The sequence below is a fragment of the Muntiacus reevesi genome, chromosome 8 (assembly GCF_963930625.1).
Source record: "Muntiacus reevesi chromosome 8, mMunRee1.1, whole genome shotgun sequence".
Taxonomy (NCBI): domain Eukaryota; kingdom Metazoa; phylum Chordata; class Mammalia; order Artiodactyla; family Cervidae; genus Muntiacus; species Muntiacus reevesi.
In genome coordinates, this window is record NC_089256.1 from 48,587,207 (window position 1) to 48,609,460 (window position 22,254).

The 22,254-nt window shown below is 37.0% G+C and overlaps 1 protein-coding gene across 1 annotated transcript in view; it reads right to left on the reverse strand.

Annotated features, from left to right (window-relative positions):
* Window positions 1-1,842: 1,842 nt before the first annotated feature.
* The window catches only part of OSBPL11 (oxysterol binding protein like 11), an 88,923-nt gene continuing 68,511 nt past the window's right edge, over window positions 1,843-22,254 (reverse strand). The window contains exons 11-13 of the mRNA XM_065943098.1: window positions 15,604-15,786; window positions 8,820-8,973; window positions 1,843-3,530 (exon numbers count right to left, since the gene is read on the reverse strand). Coding sequence (XP_065799170.1) covers window positions 3,465-3,530; window positions 8,820-8,973; window positions 15,604-15,786 — 403 coding nt within the window. The 3' untranslated portion in view covers window positions 1,843-3,464. The remainder of the gene's footprint in view (window positions 3,531-8,819; window positions 8,974-15,603; window positions 15,787-22,254) is intronic.

Consider the following 22,254-nt stretch of genomic DNA (forward strand, 5'->3'; position numbering starts at 1 on the left):
AGTGAATCAATATACAACTGCCATACCTCACCCAATACACAACCTAAAAGTCAGAATACCTACTTTTTGTCACTTCCAGTCTTGGACTTCTTAACACACCATTTCTCATAGCCAGAAGGAAAGTGTACATTTAAAACTTTGGCCCAAAAGATAGACACAATTGCTACAAAAACTGCTCCCCTGGCCAATTAACAAGGCTTAGACTAAAAGAACAAAACAAAAACCAAAAAAGGCCTCTACTTCTTGTTAGGTGAGTAAGCTGCAGTAGATGTCAAGAAAAGGACAGGGACTTACCTTGTGGTACAGTGGATAAGAATCTGCCTGGCGATGCAGGGGACACGGGTTTGATCCCTGGTCTGGGAAGATCCTACATCCTGCAGAACAACTAAGCTTCTGTGCCACAACCACTGAGTCTGAGCTCCAGAGCCCACAAGCAGCAGCCCACATGCTCAACTACTGAAGACCATGCATCTAGAGGCTGTGCTCTGCAACAAGAGAAGTCACTGCAATGAGAATCAAAATGAGTAGTAGCCCCCACTTGCCCCAAGGAGAGAAAGTTCATGCACAGCCATGAAGATTGAGAGAAACCGAAAATAAATAAATAAATAAATAATATATTTTTAAAAGGGACTCATAGGTTATTATTACTTTTTTAAAAGGACAAGGTAAAACAGTTAGCCTAAAGTGGTATTACTTCACTTCTGTCAACATGGGGAGATTTCAGTTACTTTAAATGTATTTTGAACAAGAATTTTAAAAATCCTATTTCATTAATTCTTAAAATGGTTCAAAAATTCAAAGAAATAAATGAGCATTCAAATGGTTCAAAGAACAAAACAAAAACTTCTATTCCAATTTACTTAAGTAGCAAAATTAAAATATTTCATTAAAAATAAAAACACAACTAAGCTTACTCCCTTATCTTCCCAAAAGATTCCTGAAGGTAAGGATTTCAAATCAATGTCTTAGGCTTCCTTGGTGGCTCAGTAGTAAAGAATCTACCTGCAATGTAGGAGATGTGGGTTCGATCCCTGATTCGGGAAGATCCTACACGCCGTGAAGCAACTAAGCCCCTGCACCACAACTTTGAGCCTGCATTCGAGCCTGGGAGCTGCAACCACTGAGCCACCACTGAAGCCTGGACACCCTAATGCCTGTGCTCTGCAACAAGAGGGGCTACTGCAAACCACGACTAGAGAGTAACCCCTGCTCTCTGCAACTAGGAAAAAACCCATGCAGCAATGAAGATCCAGGACAGACAAAAATAAATAAATTATTAAAAAAATAAAAATCAACATCATTATACACGTGTGTGTATATATACACATGTATACATACAGCTGACTCATTTTGCTGTATAGCAGAAACATTGTAAAACAACTAATTCCAATACAAACATAAAATATGGAGAAGGAAATGGCAACCCACGCCAGTAATCTTGCCTGGAAAATGCTATGGACAGAGGAGCCTGGCAGGCTACAGTCCATGGTATTGCAAGAGTCAGACACAACCTAGCGACAAAACCATCTACTACTACCACAAAGTGAATATATGCCTAAAGATAACATGTGAAAAGGATATTTGCCATATACTAGCTAGTTTCTTTGGGGGAGGGTGGGAGTCAAGGAAGACTTGGGTTATTTTTTCTTCAACTTCCATTTTATACTTAATGACCACTATTTTTACTAGTACTGTAAAACTATGAAAAATTAATAAAATACTAGAAGTTTCATGTAAAAATAAATTAAAAAATAAATGCCCTTCTCAAATGAATGGAGAAATAACTCCAACTTTCTATTTCTCTCCACTTATAAAATAGACAAAGGCATCACTGTTGTCCAGTTTTATTTTTTAATCTTTCCAACACATGAACTTTAATTCATTTTGAGATTTTTTTCAGTGCATTTCACAGCAAAAATGAACAAGGGAATCATTAAAATGGTTGTACATAAACCAATTATTTTCTTACAATTTACAATTTGTTGAAAAAATTATTTTACTGTTTTCATCCTATTAACCCCCTTCAATAAAACACAATTTATCAGTGCACAAAGCTTAAACATCTTATGTTGATGCAACAGATACAGCCACCTACAACGGCTGATGAATAATAGGTATATGTTACACACACTGATTGGAAGACCACATCAGGAGAAACAGAGTAAGGCACCACTCTTGGAAAATTAAGGTAGCTTGCAGTAAAACAACTGTTGAGTACCATAAGTAGGTGCTCAATAAATACTTGAATGAATGATGAAAGCCATAATTAGCACTATTCTTTTGTCAGTAATTCTTCAACCTCAATAAAATACTTAAAAAAAAAAAAAGATTTGTACCTGAATACAACTTCCTGATAACTTTTTTCCTGGTATCTTTTTTATTTCACACTCTTTCGTTAGCATTTGAGTTTCCTTGAAAAGAAAACAAAACCATACTATACATACATTTAGTCACATATTCAAATTCTGAATTACTGACAAATAGGAATAGTTATTTTAAATTTTGAGTGAACGGAGGTAAAATAAAGCATACTTATCCAGAGGGATAGCACATAATACTGGATATTAACCTACAAATGAAAAAAAGGTAAGGAAAACAGTAACAGCTTTATTTTTAAATATTTGCTAGGTTCTTTAATGCCTCAGTTCTTGAGAAAGGCCAAAATCTCATCATATTGACATGAACACATTTAAAAAAATTGTCTCTCAAGTATAATATTTAATAAAACTAGGTATTGAAAAATGTTCTGAAATTTTTCAAGTCAATGTTGTTTTCAAGTATATTAAAATGCTCAGAAGAAAAAATTCTCCATGGTTATAATTCTAATCAATTTATAAATATACTTTTTAAAAGAGAGTTCCAACAGAGGTGGATAATGGATAAGTTCCTCAGACACAGGCACACAGTCTCTTTGAAGGAACAGAATGCCTTGTTATGACAACCTGGTTGATTTTTTTTTTTTAACACTGATTTCAGGCACAATGGCTGAAGCCACTTCTGGGTCATCTTCTTCCTCTTCTTGGTTTGTTTTAAGAGTAGCAAATACTTCAGCTACTAACAGAAAGCAAAGCACAAACTCTAAAAGAGACTTCAATTTTCACTATAAAGAAATTAAAATCACTGAGTTCTCATTGTGTTTATCTGCTGCCCCCATGCAAAAACAGGGGATTCAAACTTAGCTTCTGGAGCAGAAACTGGATAAGAGATTATTCATCTAATAATTCAGGTGAAAGGTTTTCAGATGATATTGCTCACGTCACATGAACAGCTTGGTAAGAAGTCCATCGTGCTTCTTCCACACTTTGGTCTTGTTACAGTTCTATGGTGCCCTAATCGGTACATTCGTGTGTAATTAGTTTCAGTCTGTGCAATCAGGAAGCAGTTCACTCAGTGCAATGACTCCATACTGGGAGGGTTTAGGGTAAACAGAGAAGTTCATTTAGTTGAGTCTTAGATAGTATGTGTCACTCTGCTGGTTGTGTTGTTGGAATTATTTTCCAAAGGGGTTTGTGATAAACCCAGCCATCTCCCTGAAACAAGCAGAAAAACAAATTAAAGGACCATTCCTCTAGTATTTTCAGAATCAGTAACCAAAACTAGATGCCATGCTTTTATTGAAATGGAATTCTATTTTCACATTTAAACACAAGAGTTTTTAAAGAAAAGATCTCTTTTGCTTAAGACATCAAAAAGTATGTGTGGTTTAGCTATGATTAGGTGAGAAGTTCTAGTTTGTGCTCCATGTGGAAGTCATCTGTAGCAACTCTGCTACTTTTGCCAAGATGCTTCACACTGACCCTCACCCATAGAGAGACAGGTAGCATGTGGAACACGGAAAACGGCCACAAACATACTAACTGTTCTCTACATGGCAAATGGCATCTAGTAGCTGAGTATTGTTTTCTAGTTCTTTCCTGACTCTATCCCTTAGCTTTCCCTGGTTCCTGTGAACAGAAGGTTACCAAAAGGAGATAAAGTTAGTCAAAGAGTTTACTAAAGACAGGAGAAGACCAAGTGAGGAAAAAAGTGCTGTCAAGAATGCATGAAGCAGAATACTGGGGTAAAAGCCAAGCTGAGTAAAAGTTGAGGGGTAAAAGTTGAGGTCACAGTAGCTAAGACTGAAATTTAGTGCTTCTGCAATGAGGTTATTAAGTAAGTCAGATTTGAACCTCTGTCCATAATCCCTATATCAACTTCAATATATCTGCATTGAATTAAAAAAAATATATTTACAATACCCTGTTCCAAAAATGACTTATGGTCAGCAATTATGTGGCTCATACTGACAAGACTCTCCTTGACTAAACTTTAAAAGTTAAGACTCTTTTGTCTCTAGTTTTGCCTAAGCCTTCTAGGCCTGCTGAACTCAGTTTTAGCCAAAAAAATCCCGATGAACCAGTTTATCAAGAATCCTCTCATTTTTGATATCCAATGAAGTTCCTCTCCTCCCACCTTCTAACTAATCATGGGCCTCCCTCGATCCATCATCACTGGCATCTGACCAAGGCCTCCTGGTAATTTTCCATCTACTCCCTCATCCTACATGCTCGCTATAAACTCCTACTTAGCCCCATATTCAGCATTGAATTCAATCTTTCTCCTCTATTGCAATATTCTTTAATTTTTTTATTTTTCCATTTATTTTTTATTAGTTGGAGGTTAATTACTTTACAGTATTGTAGTGGTTTTTGCCATACATTAACATGAATCAGCCATGGATTTACATGTGTTCCTCATCCTGAACCCCCCCTCCCACCTCCCTCCCCATCCCATCCCTCTGGGTCATCCCAGTGCACCAGCCCCGAGCACTTGTCTCATGCATCCAACCTGGACTGGTGATCTGTTTCACACTTGATAATATACATGTTTCAATGCTGTTCTCTCAGATCATCCCACCCTCGCCTTCTCCCATAGAGTCCAAAAGTCTGTTCTATACACCTGTGTCTCTTTTTCTGTCTTGCATATAGGGTTATTGTTACCATCTTTCTAAATTCCATATATATGCGTTAGTATACTGTATTGATGTTTATCTTTCTGGCTTACTTCACTCTGTATAATGGGTTCCAGTTTTATCCATCTCATTAGAACTGATTATTGCAATATTCTGATGTCATTTAATCACATTATAGAATGCTAGGTTTACAAGTTAACCTGTGCCATCTGACCATCTCATTTCAAAGAAAAAATGGAAGCTCTGAGAAGTGAAATGGGCAGTCCAACTTCACCCAGGAAGGGACAGAGTTCTTTCCAGTACAACTTCTGTATATCTACCTACACTTAAAAAATAATACTTTTATTTATTTATTTATTTTTGGCTGTGATAGGTCTTTGTTGCTGCATGGGCTTTTCCCCAGTTGTGGTGCACAGGCTTCTGATTGTGGTGGCTTCTCTTCCTGTGGCATTCGGGGTCTAGGGTGCATGGACTTCAGTAGTTGCAGCACGTGGGCTCGGCAGCTGTGGTTCCCAGGCTCTCGAGCATAGGCTCGACGGCTGTGGTGCGTGGGCTAAGCTGCTCTGTGACATGTGGGGTCTTCCCAGATGAGAGATAGAACCTGTGTCTCCTGCATTGGCAGGTGGATTCTTTACCACTCCCACCACGGAAGTTTAGCACCTACCTACATTTTACAGATGAGGAAACTGAAGTGAGAAACGATAAATAAACTATCCAAGGTATGAGCTGCGGTGGAAACTTAGCACATCTGACTCCAGTGTGGCCCACTATTCTGTAAAAGCCTTCCTGCCTGCATTTATACACATCGCAAGAAATTTTAAACATCCATTTAAGAGGATACAACCAATAGATCCTGATGGATGTGTATAATCACAGAAGGGAGGAAACAGATCTAATTTATTTTCTTGGGCTTGAAAATCACTGCAGACAGTGCCTGCTGCCATGAAATAAAAAAATGCTTGCTCCTTGGAAGATAAGCTATGACAAACCTAGACAGCATATTAAAAAGCAGAGACATCCCTGGAGAAGGGAACGGCAACCCACTCCAGTATTCTTGGCTGGAAAATCCCACAGACAGAGGAGCATAATGGGCTATAGTCCACGGCATCACAAAGAGTTGGAAAAAAAAAAAAAGCAGAGACATCACTTTGCCAACAAAGATCCATAGAGTCAAAGCTATGGTTTTTCCAGTAGTCATGTACAGATATGAGAGTTGGACCATAAAAGAAGGCTGAGCACCAAATAATTGATGCATAAGTTAAATAAGCAGGGTGACAAAATACAGCCTTGATGTACTCCTTCTCCTATTTGGAACCAGTCTGTCGTTCCAAGTCTCGTTCTAGCTGTTGCTTCTTGACCAGCATACAGATTTCTCAGAAGGCAGGTCAGGTGGTCGATATTCCTATCTCTTTAAGAATCTTCCACAGCTTGTTGTAATCCACACAGTCAACGGCTTTGGCATAGTCAATAAAGTAGAAGTAGGTGTTTTTCTGTAACTCTCTTGTTTTTTCGATGATCCAATGGATGTTGGCAATTTGATTTTGGGTTCCTCTGCCTTTTCTAAAACCAGCTTGAACATCTGGAAGTTCATGGTTCACATACTGTTGAGGCCTGGCTTGGAGAATTTTGAGCATTACTTTACCAGCATGTGAGATGAGTGCAATTGTGTGGTAGTTAAACATTCTTTGGCATTGCATTTCTTTGGGATTGGAATGAAAACTGACCTTTCCAGTCCTGTGGCCACTGCTGAGTTTTCCAAATTTGCTGGCATATTGAGTGCAGCACTTTCATAGCATCATCTTTGAGGATCTGAAAGAGCTCAGCTGGAATTCCATCACCTCCACTAGCTTTGTTCGTAGTGATGCTTCTTAAGGCCCACTTGACTTCGCATTCTAGGATGCCTGGCTCTAGGTGAGTGATCACACCATCGCGATTATCTGGGTTGTGAAGACCTTTTTTGTTTAGTTTTTCTGTGTATTCTTGCCACCTCTTCTTAATATCTTCTACTTCTGTTAGGTCCATACCATTTCTGTCCTTTACTATGCCCATCTTTGCATGAAGTGTTCCCTTGCTAGCTCTAATTTTCTTGAAGAGATCTCTAGTCTTTCCCATTCTATTGTTTTCCTCTATTTCTTTGCATTGATCACTGAGGAAGGCTTTCTTATCTCTCCTCGCTATTCTTTGGAACTCTGCATTCTAATGGGTATACCTTTCCTTTTCTCCTTTGCCTTTCATTTCTCCTCTTCTCCATGAGCTTAGGCAATCAACATTTGTCATAAAATCTTACCTATCTATTTTGTACCACTGTGCCATGGCACACCATTTAGAAAGTCATCTTATATCTTACCACCTAAAGGGGCCCAAATGTGAGTCAGTATCTCCAATCTACTGTTCCATCAGGCAGCTAGTTAAGATTACTTAGGTGGAAAGAAAATCAGTATTTTACTGGACAATTGCTGTATCTTGCTACCACTTTCTACACCTGTCTATTCAACATTACAAAATGTAATAAAGGTATTAAGTGGTAGGCTCTTAATAATAATCTGTCAAAAAAAGAATGAATGAGAAGTAGCATGTTTCCATGTCATGTTAGTTGAAAGATACAGGAGGCCTGTCTTTTAAATTTGGTTGCATCTTTTACCATTACAATTTCTTGCTCTTAGCCAATAGAGTTCATTTTTAATGATTTATAGAAGTCTTCCCTTAGAAAATTTTTCCTGTGTTTGGTATATCTGCTTTCTTAGTGAGCTTGAAATGAAAAAAATCAAGGTTACCAAACTTTAATTTTGCAGAGTAATTACAATGGTTTTATTTTTCCATATACAAAGATACGGAAAGGACTTTCCCTTCAATTCCTATCCATGAAAACAGTTGGTATTTATATCAGATATCCAAAGATGAGAAAAATTAAAGCAATGAAATTACTATAATAAACTATGTGCTTTTTAGAGTAGTAGCTATCCAAAATTCACATTCAAATGATTTTTCCAGAGTTTCTCCTGACAGACCAATCGAAATTCAGTGAGTTTCCTTAGACTTGGCTATGGACAAGAAAACTTTTTTTGGCATTGGCTCTGGTTCATTATTCACCTTACTCTGAGTTCTATCAGAAAGTAATAAACAAAATAAAATAAAACCTTTAAATTTAGAAAAGACTTTAGAAATCATTTAGTCTTAACTGCAAAAGCAGTGAATTGAACTCTTCTATATAAGCTTTGGTCTCTTATATGAGCTTAGTGATAGGAACACATTACTATAAAATGTACACTTGTTATTATTAGGTATTTTTATTGATAAACAATTCTTTCTTATGTCAAGCTCAAAATGTGCTTCGTAGATTTAGGCCTAGCTCTAGTCTGCTATCCAAGTTGACAAAAAACTTCCATGTGAAAGCCTATTTATACTTGAAGAAAGCTATAATGAACAGCCCTAATTTTCTGTTTTCAGTCTCAACACTCACCATTTCATTCTTTTATCCTTAAGCACTGTAAAGATTCTAGCCACTTCACTATCCTCTGTGTGGCCAATTAAGTTTTTCATGTATCCCTTAAAATGTGATCTTTAGAAGTGAAAAAAGTTTCACTGTTGTGGCACAATGGCAACAAACTTTTAATTGTGTATTCATTATTGAGATTAAAGATTAATATTAGTATTTTGTGGTGAATTTAAATCCCCAAATATATTTCTGAACTGCTGGTAAACGATTCTATTTGACAAATTGTCAAAAAGTCACAAAAAGCTCATGGTTAAGCTGGACTATTTTCAGAAACAAAGATATATAAGTGTTAACAAGTCAAAAACGCCTACTAAGGTAAAGTTCTCATTATGTAGATAATGAGTTTAGTCTGAAGGCATATAGGACATATACCTCTTTAATAAAATATTTGGTTTTCCAAGGTGTGCCTGTTTCAGTACGATGCCTTTCTTCAGTCCTCTGGCGTTCTTCCAGGGTACGTTTATGCTCTGTGGCTTTATCGATTTCGGAGTCCCTCAGAGAGTCTGTCACATTTTTCCACAATCGCCTGAAAACAGAAAGCCACATGCTTTACAAGCATTCTTAAAAAAAAAAAAAAAAAAAAAAGGATACCCTCAAAATTAACAGTAATTTTAATAAATTACATTTCCTGAATCATATCTATAATTTCACACATGAGTTATAAGAATACATCCTGTGTTGCTGATGTTAATGTCCAAGATAGTGCTGTTTCTGCTTCTTTTTAAATTAAAAATAATGTATTTTTTCCCAAGTTATATAACCAAGATTTTATTTTAAAGAAACTTAGGAAATAAGAAGCAAAAAGAGAAATATATATTTAAAAAGCTGAAACAGAAGACACCATTTCTGCTTCTGGACATGATGAAATGAGGGGCACCAGATCTACCCTCCCACTTTTAATCAGCTATGAAACTAGACGAAAATATATAAACAATGGTTTTCAGATATTGAACAAAAGGCAGCACAGGACAGTGATTCCTGAGAGCAGGCAAACAAATGAGGGGAACCCTAGGAGTGCTCCAACTAGTTAGAGAGCATTTGCAGGCACAGCACAGGGAAGGGGAAACTCAACAGACTCCAAGCAAAAGAAAACTGCCAAGACAATTCTTGGGGAAAGTACAGTCTGTTCAACAAATGGTGCTGAAAAAACTGGATGTCCATGTGCAAAAATGTGACCTTAGAGTCTCATGTCACAATGAAACTAAGAAGATATGAGAAAATCTTTGAGACTTTGGGTTAGGCAAAGATTTCTTAACTACAACGCCAAAACCATAATCTATAAAAGAAAACAATGATAGTCTCACATCATCAAAATAAAAACTTATTACTGAAAAAAACACCATTAAGAAAATGGAAAGACGTAAGGAGACAATATTTACAAAACATATACCCAACAAAGGAATTGTGTCTAGAATTTACAAGGAACTCCTATAACACACTAAGACAACAAACAGTTCAATTTAAAAAATGGGCAAAATTTATAAGTACACATTTCAACAAAAAAGATATACAAATGGCTAACTAGCACATAAAGACATGTTCAACATCATTAGCCATTAAGGAAATACAAACTAAAATCACAATGAGATACTATTTCAGACCAGCTCGAATGGGTATATTAAATAAGATAGGCAATAACAAATGTTGATGAGGATGAGAACTGGAACCCTCATATGTTCACAGCAGAAATGTAAAATGGTGCAGCCATTTTGGAAAATAGTTAGGCAGTTATGTGAAAAGTTAGACATAAAACCCACACAAACCAGCAATTCCACCCTGAGGTGTTTTACCCGAGAGACATGAAAACATGTCCACAAAAGATTTGCACAAGAATGTTCACAGCGGTGTGTGCATGCTAAGTCGCTTCAGTCCTATCTCTCTGTGACCCATGGACTGTAGCCCGCCAAGGTCTTCTGTCCATGGGATTCTCCAGCCAAGAATACTGGAGCGGGTTGGCATGCCCTTCTCCAGGGGATCTTCCCAACCCATGGATCAAACCCAGGTCTCCCACATTGCAGGCACATTCTTTACCATTTGAGCTATCCCAGAAGCCAAACCAGGAGTAAACAAAAGTTTAATGCTCATTTTTGTAAGCAGACTTTTGTTTTAATATAGCAACATCTATCTGTTTTTGTCTATGGCTATTTTAATGCTACAATGGCTGAACTGAGCTGTGGTAGAGCCTATCTAGTCCATCAAGCTTAAGATATTCATTCTGAGATCAAACCAGTCAATCCTAAAAGAAATCAATCCTGAATATTCATTGGAAGGACTGATGCTGAAGTTGAAGCTGCAGTACTTTGGCCACCTGATGCAAAGAAATGACTCACTGGAAAAGAGTCTGATGCTGGGAAAGACTGAAGGTAAGAGGAGAAGGGGACGACAGAGGATGTGATGGTTGGATGGTGTCACCAACTTGATGGACCTAAGTTTGAGCAAGCTCCAGGAGTTGGTGATGGACAGGGAAGCCTGGCATGCTGCAGTCCATGGGGTCACAAAGAGTTGGACACGACTCGGTGACTGAACTGAACAGAGCCTTTAACAAAAGAAGTTTGCTGACCCTTCTAACTTCTATTTTAAGAAACTATAAAAAGTTAGAGCAAATGATGCACAAAATAAACAGAAAAAAGGAAATAAGAGCAGAAATCAATTAAAAAGAAAACAGAAATATAGAGAGACATCAATGAAACCAAAAACTAGTTCTTTGAGTAAAATTAATGAACCTTTAATCACATTAATCAGGAAAAGAATCATGAATACAAAGAATGAGTGTGACATCATCACTATAAAGCCTACAAACATTAAAAAATATGCACATATTATAAAATACATGTCAATAAATTTGAAAAATTGAACCAACTCTTTGAAAGATAAAAACTACCAAAGTTTGCTCAAGAAGTAGATAACCCCAATAGCCCTAGGTACTAAAGATATTAAATTTATGGTTAAAAATTTTCTCCCAAAGAAAACAAAAGGCCAATAGCCCCCAGGAATGCAGACAAAAAAAATCTATAATACAAGTTTAGCAAAGAGAATCTCTTAAACACCTGGTTCAATAATAGCCAGATTCTTATATCTGCTTCTACATTCAATCTATTGTGATATGCATTGTTTTAGTTAAAGTATATAAAGAAAATATGGCCTCACACAGATATATAGTTAGTAAAGAGAAGGGATTTTAATAACTATTTCAAATAACTCAATTCTTTATTATTATATTAAAATTCAGAAACTGGTAGTTCTTAAAAGATTAGTTGCAATGTGAAAACTGAAAAAATGTCAATGAATTTTTCATACTCTAATACATGAAAATCCATTGGTCTAATTTATACCTTCAATGGAATTTTTATCCATGCATAATTTTGTAATATCATACAAAATATCACTGGAAAATATCATGCAGTGATCATCTGAAAAAATTATCTTCCAGATATTGACATACTTTATGATGTCATATTTTTAAAAATCACCTTCATTAGTTTCACCACCAATTTCATCATGGGTTTACTAGGAAGTTTTCAATTCATTGTGACAGATAAAAGTTTTCTAAAATTTTGATATTTGCCTTTAAAAGCTTCATTTTTTCCTCAAGTTTTACTAAGATACAATCGACATACAGCTCTGTATAAGTTTCAAGAGTATAGCATAAAGATGTGATTTACATATATTGTGAAATGATTACCACAATAAGTTAAGATTCATCCTCTCACATAGAAACAAAAGCAGAGAAACAATTTTGTTTCTTCCTTGTGATGAGAACTCTTAGGATCTATTCTCTCAACCAATTTCAAATATACCTAACAGCAGTGTTAACCACAATCATCATGAGGTATGTTACATCCCTAGTACTTATTTATCTTATAACTGGAGGTTTGTATGTTTTGACTACTGTCATCCAATTCCTTCACTCCCTACCCCACATTTCTGGTTACCACAATCTGGCTTCCTTTCTATGAATTTTTTTAAAAAGTTTTGTTGAAATATATAGTTGATATATAATATTGTGTTAGTTTCAGGTATACAACATAATAATTTAGTATTTGTATTACTACAAATGGTCACCACAATAAGTCTAGTCAACCTCCATCACCATACATAATTACCAAAAACATTTTCTTCTTGTGATGAACTTTTAAGAACTACTTTCTTAGCAACTTTCAATTATCCAATACAGCTATAATTAACTATAGCCACTATGCTGGAGAAGGAAATGGCAACCCACTCCAGTATTCTTGCCTGGAGAATCCTGTGGACGGAAGAGCCTGGTAGCCTACAGTCCACGGGGTCGCAGAGTCAGACACGACTGAGCAACTTCATTATGCTGTACATTATGTCCTCATGACATTTATTTTAAAACTGGAAATTTGTATCTTTTGACCTACTTCATTCATTTCACTCACTGCCCAGGTGCCCACCTCTGGCATTTTGGCAATAATGCCAATCGCTGTTTTCTGTATCTGTGAGCTATTTTTTTTTTTAAGATTCCACATATAAGTAAGACCATACAGTATTTGTCTTTACATATCTGACATTTCACTTGGCATAATGTTCTTAAGATCCACTCACGTTGTCTCAAATGGCAAGATTTCCTTCTTTTTATGGTTGAATACTACTCCCAATTATAAAAATACTGGGAGTATTATTATACAATAAAAAAAAAATACTACCAATTGTATAAATGAGACCATTGAGTATTTGCTCTTTCTCTGACACTTCATATAATGTCCTCAAAGTCCATCCATGCTATCACAAATGGTGGGATTCCTTTCCTTTTTAGGACTGAATAATATTCCATTATAAATACATATCACAACTTGCTTATCCATTTATCTGTCAATGGATGGTTAGGTTGTTTCCATTTAAATTTTATTATTAGCAAAAAAATTATTGCCAATTGTTTTCCTTTAAGTGCCATGTTCACAGCATTCATTTACAAGAAAAATGTCTGCCCAATATTAAAATGATAACAGTCTTAGTTTGTCTGTCAATCACCTAAGTAAAAATGGTGCTTCAAGAAAGGGTAATCTGCTTGTAACTCCATCAGTTGCACAAGTTCTCTTCCTTCAGATAATCAGTGTACTTTATCATCTAGCACAAATGCTTTATGTATACTCCAAATGTATCATACAGAATATTTTTTAAAAAGACAGGTAGTCAATGTTCCAGATCTAAAAAAACGAATAATCTGTACTGCTTTTCAAGAACATTTTTAAAAGAAAATGGCTTTGAAAAAATTGCAATGTAGAAAAGAAAAACAACTGCAGGGCAGCAAGGAACACACGATTACTTTTACAATTTGATATCACTGCCTTGAACAGTGCTAAGGCCCAGCAGTGCTACCCACCACTGCTTTTGTACCACCAATGCAAGTGCCAACAGAATGAAAAAGGCAAATAGTATTTTAGCATTATTAAGAAAGCTTTCTCAACTTGCAAACCCCTGGTACAAATATCAAGGGCACCAGGGGTCCACAAACCAAACCTTGATGCATGCTCCTAAATAAATTCTAAATAATCGTAAATAAGATTTTTTTTTTCAGTCACTACTGTTTTATTTTTTGACCCAACCTGAATTTTTGCTTAATAGGTACTAAATCTCTTTACACATCTGCTTATAAATGGTTTGGTTCCATTTATGTGACCTTAAGATGGTTAATGCTTCCTTATATTTGATACAGTAATACTTACATGTGATATAAAATTTAAACAGTACAAAAGGGCATTCTGTGAAGAGTAAGTCTGTTTCTTATCAGAGAGATGAATAAGTGGTTCAGTTGTGTCTGACTCTTTGTGACCCCAGGGACTGCAGCCTACCTGACTCCTTTGTCCATGAAATTTTCCAGGCAAGAATACTGGATTGGGTTGCCATTTCCTCCTCCAGAGAATCTTCCTGACCCAAGGATCTCCTTGGGTCTCCCAAGGAGCTCCTACATCTCCTGCATCTCCTTCATTGGAGGCAGATTCTTCACTGTTGCACCACCTGGAAAGCCTAGACCCCAGTATTCCTCTCTGGAAGCAACTACTGCCAATACATTCTGGAGACTACCTTATTAACACATATAGAACCATTTCATTTACTTAAAAAAAAAATTATATAATCGCTGCATGGGCTTTTCTCTAGGTGCGGCAAGCGAGCGCTACTCTCTAGTTGTGGTGCCCAGGCTTCTCATTGCCGTGGCTTCTCTTGTTGCGGAGTATGGGCTCTAGAGCACGTGGGCTTCGGTATTTGTGGCTCCTGGGCTCTACAGTGCATACTCAATAGTTCTGGCCCATGGGCTCAGTTGCTCTGCAGAGTGTGAGATCTTCCCAGACCAGGGATTGAACCCATTATCTCCTGCACTGGCAGGAAGATTTTTTGCCACTGAGCAATCAGGGAAGCCCCATTTCATTTATCTTTTTCATTTTTTCTTAATATTTATTTTTATTTATTTATTTAGTTGGTGTGACGGGTCTTTGTTGCAGCACATTGGATCTTTGATCTTTATTGTGGCATGTGAACTCTCAGTTGTGGCATGTGGGATCTAGTTCCCTGACTGGGGACTGAACCCAGGCCCCTGCATTTGGAGCATGGAGTCACTGAACCACCAGGGAAGTCCCCCATTTCATTTAAAGGTCTATGACATATATTTCCAAAATACCTTCTAGGAAGATTGTATCAGTTTACCTCTCTAACCAACAATATGAAAATGTCTATTCACTTTTCCCCAAAAGAGATACCATTTAAAAAATTTTTGTATTTCTTTGAATTCTAATTATAATGAACAATTTTTCATTTTCTTAGTGGGTATTGTTTTCTTCTATTTTTGTGAACTACCTCTTTATGTCTTTGCCCATTTTCCTATTAGGGTACCCATCTTTTTATTAATAACTTGTAAGAGCTTGTATGACAAAGACAGTGATCCTTTAACCGCTAAAAGTTAATATTTTTGTCTAGTTTACAAATGTTTTATTTTTACTAAAATGTGACTGTGTATACATAATGTCATAGCTGGTACAGTGTTTACAAACATGAGATCAGGCCAACACTTTCAATTTACAGATGAGGAAGCTTATCTAAAGTGGTGAAGTGACTTGCCAAGGGTTAGAAATTAGTGAAAAGGTTTAAATTAAGATCTAGGCTTTCTGACTCTTTCCTGATGGATGCAAGGATGACACACCTGGATTCAAATGGATCCTGCTTCTCCAAAGGTCTTACTCTTTTCTTCGTCACTGCCAACTTAGTCAAGTCCACGTATTTTGTCTCTCCACTGCTGTAAGCAAACTCAAGAACGCTATTCCATTCCCCTTGTACTCTGCATACGACAGTGTTAGTGATGTTGTGCTTTACTTCACCTGTAACCCTAGAAACAGGCAGGAAAAAAAAAAGCTTTAATAAGTAATACTGTGCTTGTTTCTTAGGGATTTTAAAACCCCAAGAATGTACTTTGTGAATTCTGTTTAAAACAGTTACACAATTCACTTCAGTCTGTTGGTGCCAAAGTGAGAGTCTCTGTAAATCTATGATAGTTTCCGAGATAATTTTTTCAAATATATTAATTTAATTTTAGAAAGAATACTGGGAATCAAACTAGAGACTTACCATAAATGATCACAAAGTACGATATTTTAATTTCTGCTACAAACAACTATTATAACATTAAAACTAAGTAGGAATATGAAAAATAATGACATTCTTTTTTTATTACAGTCAAAGATGTTAAAACACTAGGGGCAGGGTAAAAACGCTACAACACTATAGCTTATTCAACATTTTTAAAAAAAGAACTAGTCCTATTTATTTAAAAAATTAAAGTCCCTAGATTTCCCTGGTAGTGCAGTGGATAAAAATCCGTCTGCCGATGCAGGAGACAGAGCTTCAACCTCTGGTCCAGGAAGATTCCACATGCCACAGAGCGACTAAGCTTGTGCACCACAACTAGTAAAACCTATGGGCCCTAGAGCCTGTGCTCTGCAACAACAGAAGCCGCTGAAATGAGGAGACTATGCACCACAACGAAGAGTAGCCCCAACTTGTTGCAACTAGGAAAAAACACACACAAAGCAATGAAGACCCAGCGCATCCAAAAATAAATAAATAACTAATTTTTAAATTAAAAAAAGTTCAGAAAATTTGAATTCTGGATATATAAATTCTATATAAAATCACATAAGCTTAATTTTAAGTTAAATACAGAAATCAGATAATAAGAGATAGAAAAAATAAGATATATTAAAATTTTTATAATTTTCTTAAAAAGAACACTGGCATACAAAAATTATTGCCAGCAACACAAAACTCTAAGAGTGCTCAAGTACTACTGTTGAAAGTTTAATGAAGGGTTATCTGGCTGGTTTATCAACAGACAGATAGGAGGCAGCTCAAATGAAGGTTGGGATAGAAAACAGGTCTAATTATTTTTAATGAAGTACTCTATGTTCACTGTTGGACACAAACAACAGGGTACAATTAGACAAAGACTGAGAACTCAAAGAATAGTGGGCAAATACTAGGGTCTGGTCAGTGTACCAGGGATTATGGTTTATCTGGATTCAAAAGGGAATCTAAAGGACCCAAGGCCATGTTCAGGAGATAGCTCAGGAACCCAAAGTAGCATTTGTCAGATATAAGTCAAGGGCCTGGGAACCAGAAGGATATGGCTGAATTTAGGGAATCCATAGCTTTTAATCAGGAGAAGTGAATGGCCTACAAATTCAAAACTTGAGGCAGAGGTATAGGAGCCAATGGGCTTCCTGATGGCTCAGTGGTCAAGCACCTGCTTGCAGTACGGAAGACACTGGGTCAATCTCTGGGTCAGGAAGATCCCCTGGAGAGGGAAATGGCAACCCACTCCAGCACTGTCACCTAGGAAATCTCGTGGAGAGGAGCCTGCCAGGATCCATGGGGTTCAAGGCGGGGGGCAAAAGGGTCAGACACAACTCCGTGACTAAACGACAACAACATCAACAACAGCACAGGATCCAATAAGCAAATGAACCAGATCTTAGATATGAAGGTGTACTAGGGTTTGGAATCCAAAAGCAGACCAAACATCAAAAATCAAAAGTTAGAAAAAAATAAAAACTTAGGCATAATTGTAGCTAATTAGACACAAAGAACACCAACTCTGCTAGATTACAGCATTAGTGGGAACTTTGGGTTATAATTCAAAGCATATGAACTTAAATAACTATGCTGCTAAGGGGTTTTCCCTAATTTTTGTGACATCCATGTTTCTTCTCTGATCCTACCAGCCAACATTGTTTCCTTCCTTGAAAATATATATCTAACCAAACAGGATATAAAGAGATGGCACTAAACACTTACCTCTTCCATCTTACAATCAGACACACCCAAAACTATATTCTGCAAACTGAGGGGTAATAATTCATTTCTCACTTGATCTTTCTTTTATTGCCACAATCTCTCAAGTTATCATTATCACTGTCACAAGCCTTTCCACTTAAAACATAACAAGCCCTAGGTCCCTATTTAAGCATGCTGGGTTACACGGAGTCTTTGCTGCTTACTGCAGTTACTGCAAGATCATCATGACAAGAAATGGGGCAGGGAACAAGAACTGTACATGCTAGAGATAGGTCATGCATGCATGCATGCTAAGTCGCTTCAGTTGTGCCCTACTCTGTGCAGCTCTATGGACGTCAGCCTGCCAGGCTCCCCTGTCCAGGGGATTCTCCAAGCAAGAATACTGAAGTGGGTTGCCATGCCCTCCTCCAGGGAAATCTTCCCAACCCAGGGATTGAACCTGTCTCTTATGTCTCCTACATTGGCAGGTGGGTTCTTTACCACTAGTGCCAACTGGGAAGCCCATAGAATACTAGAAAATCACTGGATATATTAACTTGGCTTCATACAGGAAAATTTTATTTAAAGACTGAAAGTCAAAACTTTAGCTTTGGGTTTTATTGATATGCATATAAGAAACACCACATGAAAGATAATTATATTTTATGCAGAACAACTACAGGACACGTTGTCCTATCATGTTATTCAATGCCACTACATGAGAATACTCATCCTTTCCCATCACCATACTTATTACAATAACAGACTTTATTTTTAACTGTCTGTTATACATGAGTTTTTCCTAAAAGCCTTACAAATGCTTTCCAAAGATAGGGTCCTGAATTCTAATACCAGAATGTCTAAGCTTCTTGACATATTGAGTGCCACTGTGAGTTTTCCAAATTTGCGGGCCACAGGACTGGAAACGGTCGGTTTTCATTCCAATCCCAAAGAAGGGCAATGCCAAAGAATGTTCAAACTACAATACAATTGCGTTCATTTCACATGCCAGCAAGATAATGCTCAAAATTCCTCAAGGTAGGCTTCAACAATATGTAAACAGAGAACCTGCAGATGTACAAGTTGGATTTAGAAAAGGCAGCAGGACCAGAGATTAAATTGCCAACATCCTTTAGATCATAGAAAAAGCAAGGGAATTAAAAAAAAACCCATCTACTTCATTTGACTACACTAAAGCCTCTGACAGCATGGATCACAACAAACTGCGGAAAATTCTGAAAGAGATTCAAATACCAGACCACCTTACCTGTCTCCTGAGAAACTTGTATGCAGGACAAGAAGCAACAGCTAGAACTGGACATGGAACAATAGACTGGTTCCAAATTGAGAAAGGAGAATGTCAAGGTCGTATACTGTCACCTTGCTTATGTAACTTATATGCAGAGTACATCATGTGAAATCCCAGGCTGGATGACTCACAAGCTGGAATCAAGATGGCTGGGAGAAATATCAACAACCTTAGATATGCAGGTGATACCACTCTAATGGTAGAAAGCAAAGAGGAACTAAAGAGCCTCTTGATGAGGGTGAAAGAATGAAATGAAAAAATTGGCTTAAAACTCAACATTTAAATAGCTAAGATCATGGCATATGGTCCCAAAACTTCATGGCAAACAGATGGGGAAAAGTGGAAACAGTGACAGATTTTATTTTCTTGGGCTCCAAAATCACTGTGGACTATGACTGCAGCCATGAAATTAAAAGATGCTTGCTCCTTGAAAGAAAAGCTATGATAACCTAGACAGTGTATTAAAAAGCAGAGACCTCACTTTGACGACAAAGGTCCATATATGGACTGTGGAAGTGTAGTCAAAGTTATGGTTTTTCTGTAGTCATGTATGGACGTGAGAGTTGGACCATAAAGAAGACTGAGTACTGAAGAATTGATGCTTTCAAACTGTGAGGCTGGAGAAGACTCTTTAGAATCCCTTGGACAGCAAAGAGATCAAAGAAGTCAATCCTAACAGAAACCAACCCTGAGTATTCACTGGAAGGACTGATGCTGAAGCTGAAGTTCCAATACTTTGGCCACCTGATGTGAAAAGCCAACTTGTTGGAAAAGACCCTGGTGCTGGGAAAGACTGAGGGCAAGAGGAGAAGGGTCAACAGAGGATGAGATAGTTAGATGGCATCACCAACTCAATGGACACAAGTTTGAGGAAACCCTGGGAGACAGAGAAGGACAGGAAAGCCTGGTGTGCTACAGTTCATGGGGCCACAAAGAGTCAGACACAACTTAGCAACTGAAAAACAAAAGCTTCTTGAAGGCAGGAGTTTTTTTATCTTTTCTATATCTTCAGTGTGCCACTGAGCAGTTAGCTGACACAATTTTAATGACATTATACCATTACATATATTTAAAAATGGAAAATAGGATCAGGATATGGAAAAGGGTATGAGGAACAGTTAACTAGACCTGCTTGGCTTCATCAGAGATAGCTGTGGAAAATGAGGGAGTAAGGAAAGGCAAGTGGAAGACAATATATTTATACCAAATGCAGACAGCAGATAATGTGTCTGCTTGATTGCAGAGAGCAGTAAAAAACTAGGCTATGTCTGAGGAGGGAAGCAGGCTAATACAAAAGAGAGCCTAAGTTAAAATATTCTGTAAAATCAAAGAAGAAAAGATATCAAAATAGACAAACCTGTTTTTAATATTAATCTTTTAAGTGAGAAATTAAGTGAAATCATTGGTTTTAAGGGAAATCACAGTGGAAAAAATGAGGAAACTCTAGAGACAATCAAAAGTATACTTCTAGGTAACAAAAAGACCCAATGCTTATGGCCTTGTGGACCCATTAAAAGGTATGAAAGGAGAAGAGAAGCCAACTTAAGTAAAAAATTAAAAGAAATAAGATGGCAAATAAATGACTGATCATTAACAAACCAAGGATATTTACCTAAAATTGTTAGAAATCTTTAAAAAGTCAAAGTATGAACACCAGGTATCAAAAGCCAGTAAAGCTTTTGAAATTCTTGGTTTTGGATACTCCGTCCCTCTTAGGAACCCAGATGTCAATATAAGAGAAGCTCTAGTAATGTGGAAAGGCCACATGCAGTCCCCCTGAATTACAGCCTCAGCTGAGGCCCTGGTCAACAGCCAGCTCTCCTGCTTCCCATGTGACTGAGCTGCTTTCGATACTCAGCTGGCTCAAGCCTGTAGGTAACTGAAGCCACAATCAAGACCCAACTACAACCACATGAAAGATGCCATGTGAGAATCACCTAACTGAGCACAGCCAACCCACAGAACTGTAAAGATAATAATAAATTGCTGTTTAAGCACTAAATTTTAGAGAGGTTTATTACAAGCAATAGATAACTAGGTCATCATCCAAAGTTATCTTAGATATAGTGGTTTCCCCTGTACCAGTCAGTTACTCCTTGAAGTCTGTCCATTCTGAAGGCCTAACTGGTCTCCCAACTTCTAATATCCCCTCACACACCCCTATTCTAATCTTTATCTGCCACCAAATTGATCTTTATTGATGGGAAGCATATCACTTCCAGATACAACATTGCTCATACTGGATTCTTATCAAAAAATGTATAACCTGAACCTAAAATAAAAAACAAACCCAAATTAAAGAAAGGCATTTTATAAAACCGGCCTGTATTGTTCAAAAATGTCAATGTCATAAGTGACAAAGAAAGGCTGAAGAAATATTGCCAATTAAGTGAGACTAAAGGGATATAACAAGAAAATGTAATGCATGATCCTGGGTCAGGAGAGAATACATTGCTAATTATCAGGCCAATTAAAAAAATTTAATACAGATTATACATTAGATAATGGTATTGTATCAATTTACATTTCCTGAATTTGACAACATTCATAGTTATGTTGGTTTCCCTGGTGGTTAGACAGTAAAGAATCTGCCTGTGATGCAGGACACCCAGGTTCAATCCCTGGGTTGTGAAGATCCCCTGGAGAAGGGAATGGCTACCCAGTCCAGTATTCTTGCCTGGAGAATATCATGGAAGAGTGATTATGTAAGAGCATTTTCCTGTTCTTGGGAAACTCTGACTAAAATACATGGGGTAAAGTGTCATGATGTTTTTTACTCTCAAATGTTTCAGGAATAATTATAATAATAATACAACAATGACAACAAAGTATGTGTGTATAAATATAGAGAGATTTTGATAAGGCTGTTGTAACAAAATGTTACCAACTGGAAATGTAGGCAAAGGGGACATGAGAATTTTTATAACTCTTTTGTGGGTTTGAAATGATTACAAAAGAAAAGATAAAAACAAGTAAAATAAACAAAATGTATCATTAAATGTTTGAAAGTTTCATTGGCTCCCACTGCCTTCAGAATAAATATTGAATTTGTCAACAAAAATATCACTAAAGATAATATGATAGGAATTTTAAATCATAAAAGGAAGCCTGAATGTGCCCTATCTTTTAAAGTCCCTCTAACTTTTAAAATAGATTCTGTATCAACAAAATTGTGGCTACAAAGTAGTTAAATAAATGAAACTGTTTTTTGTGTAG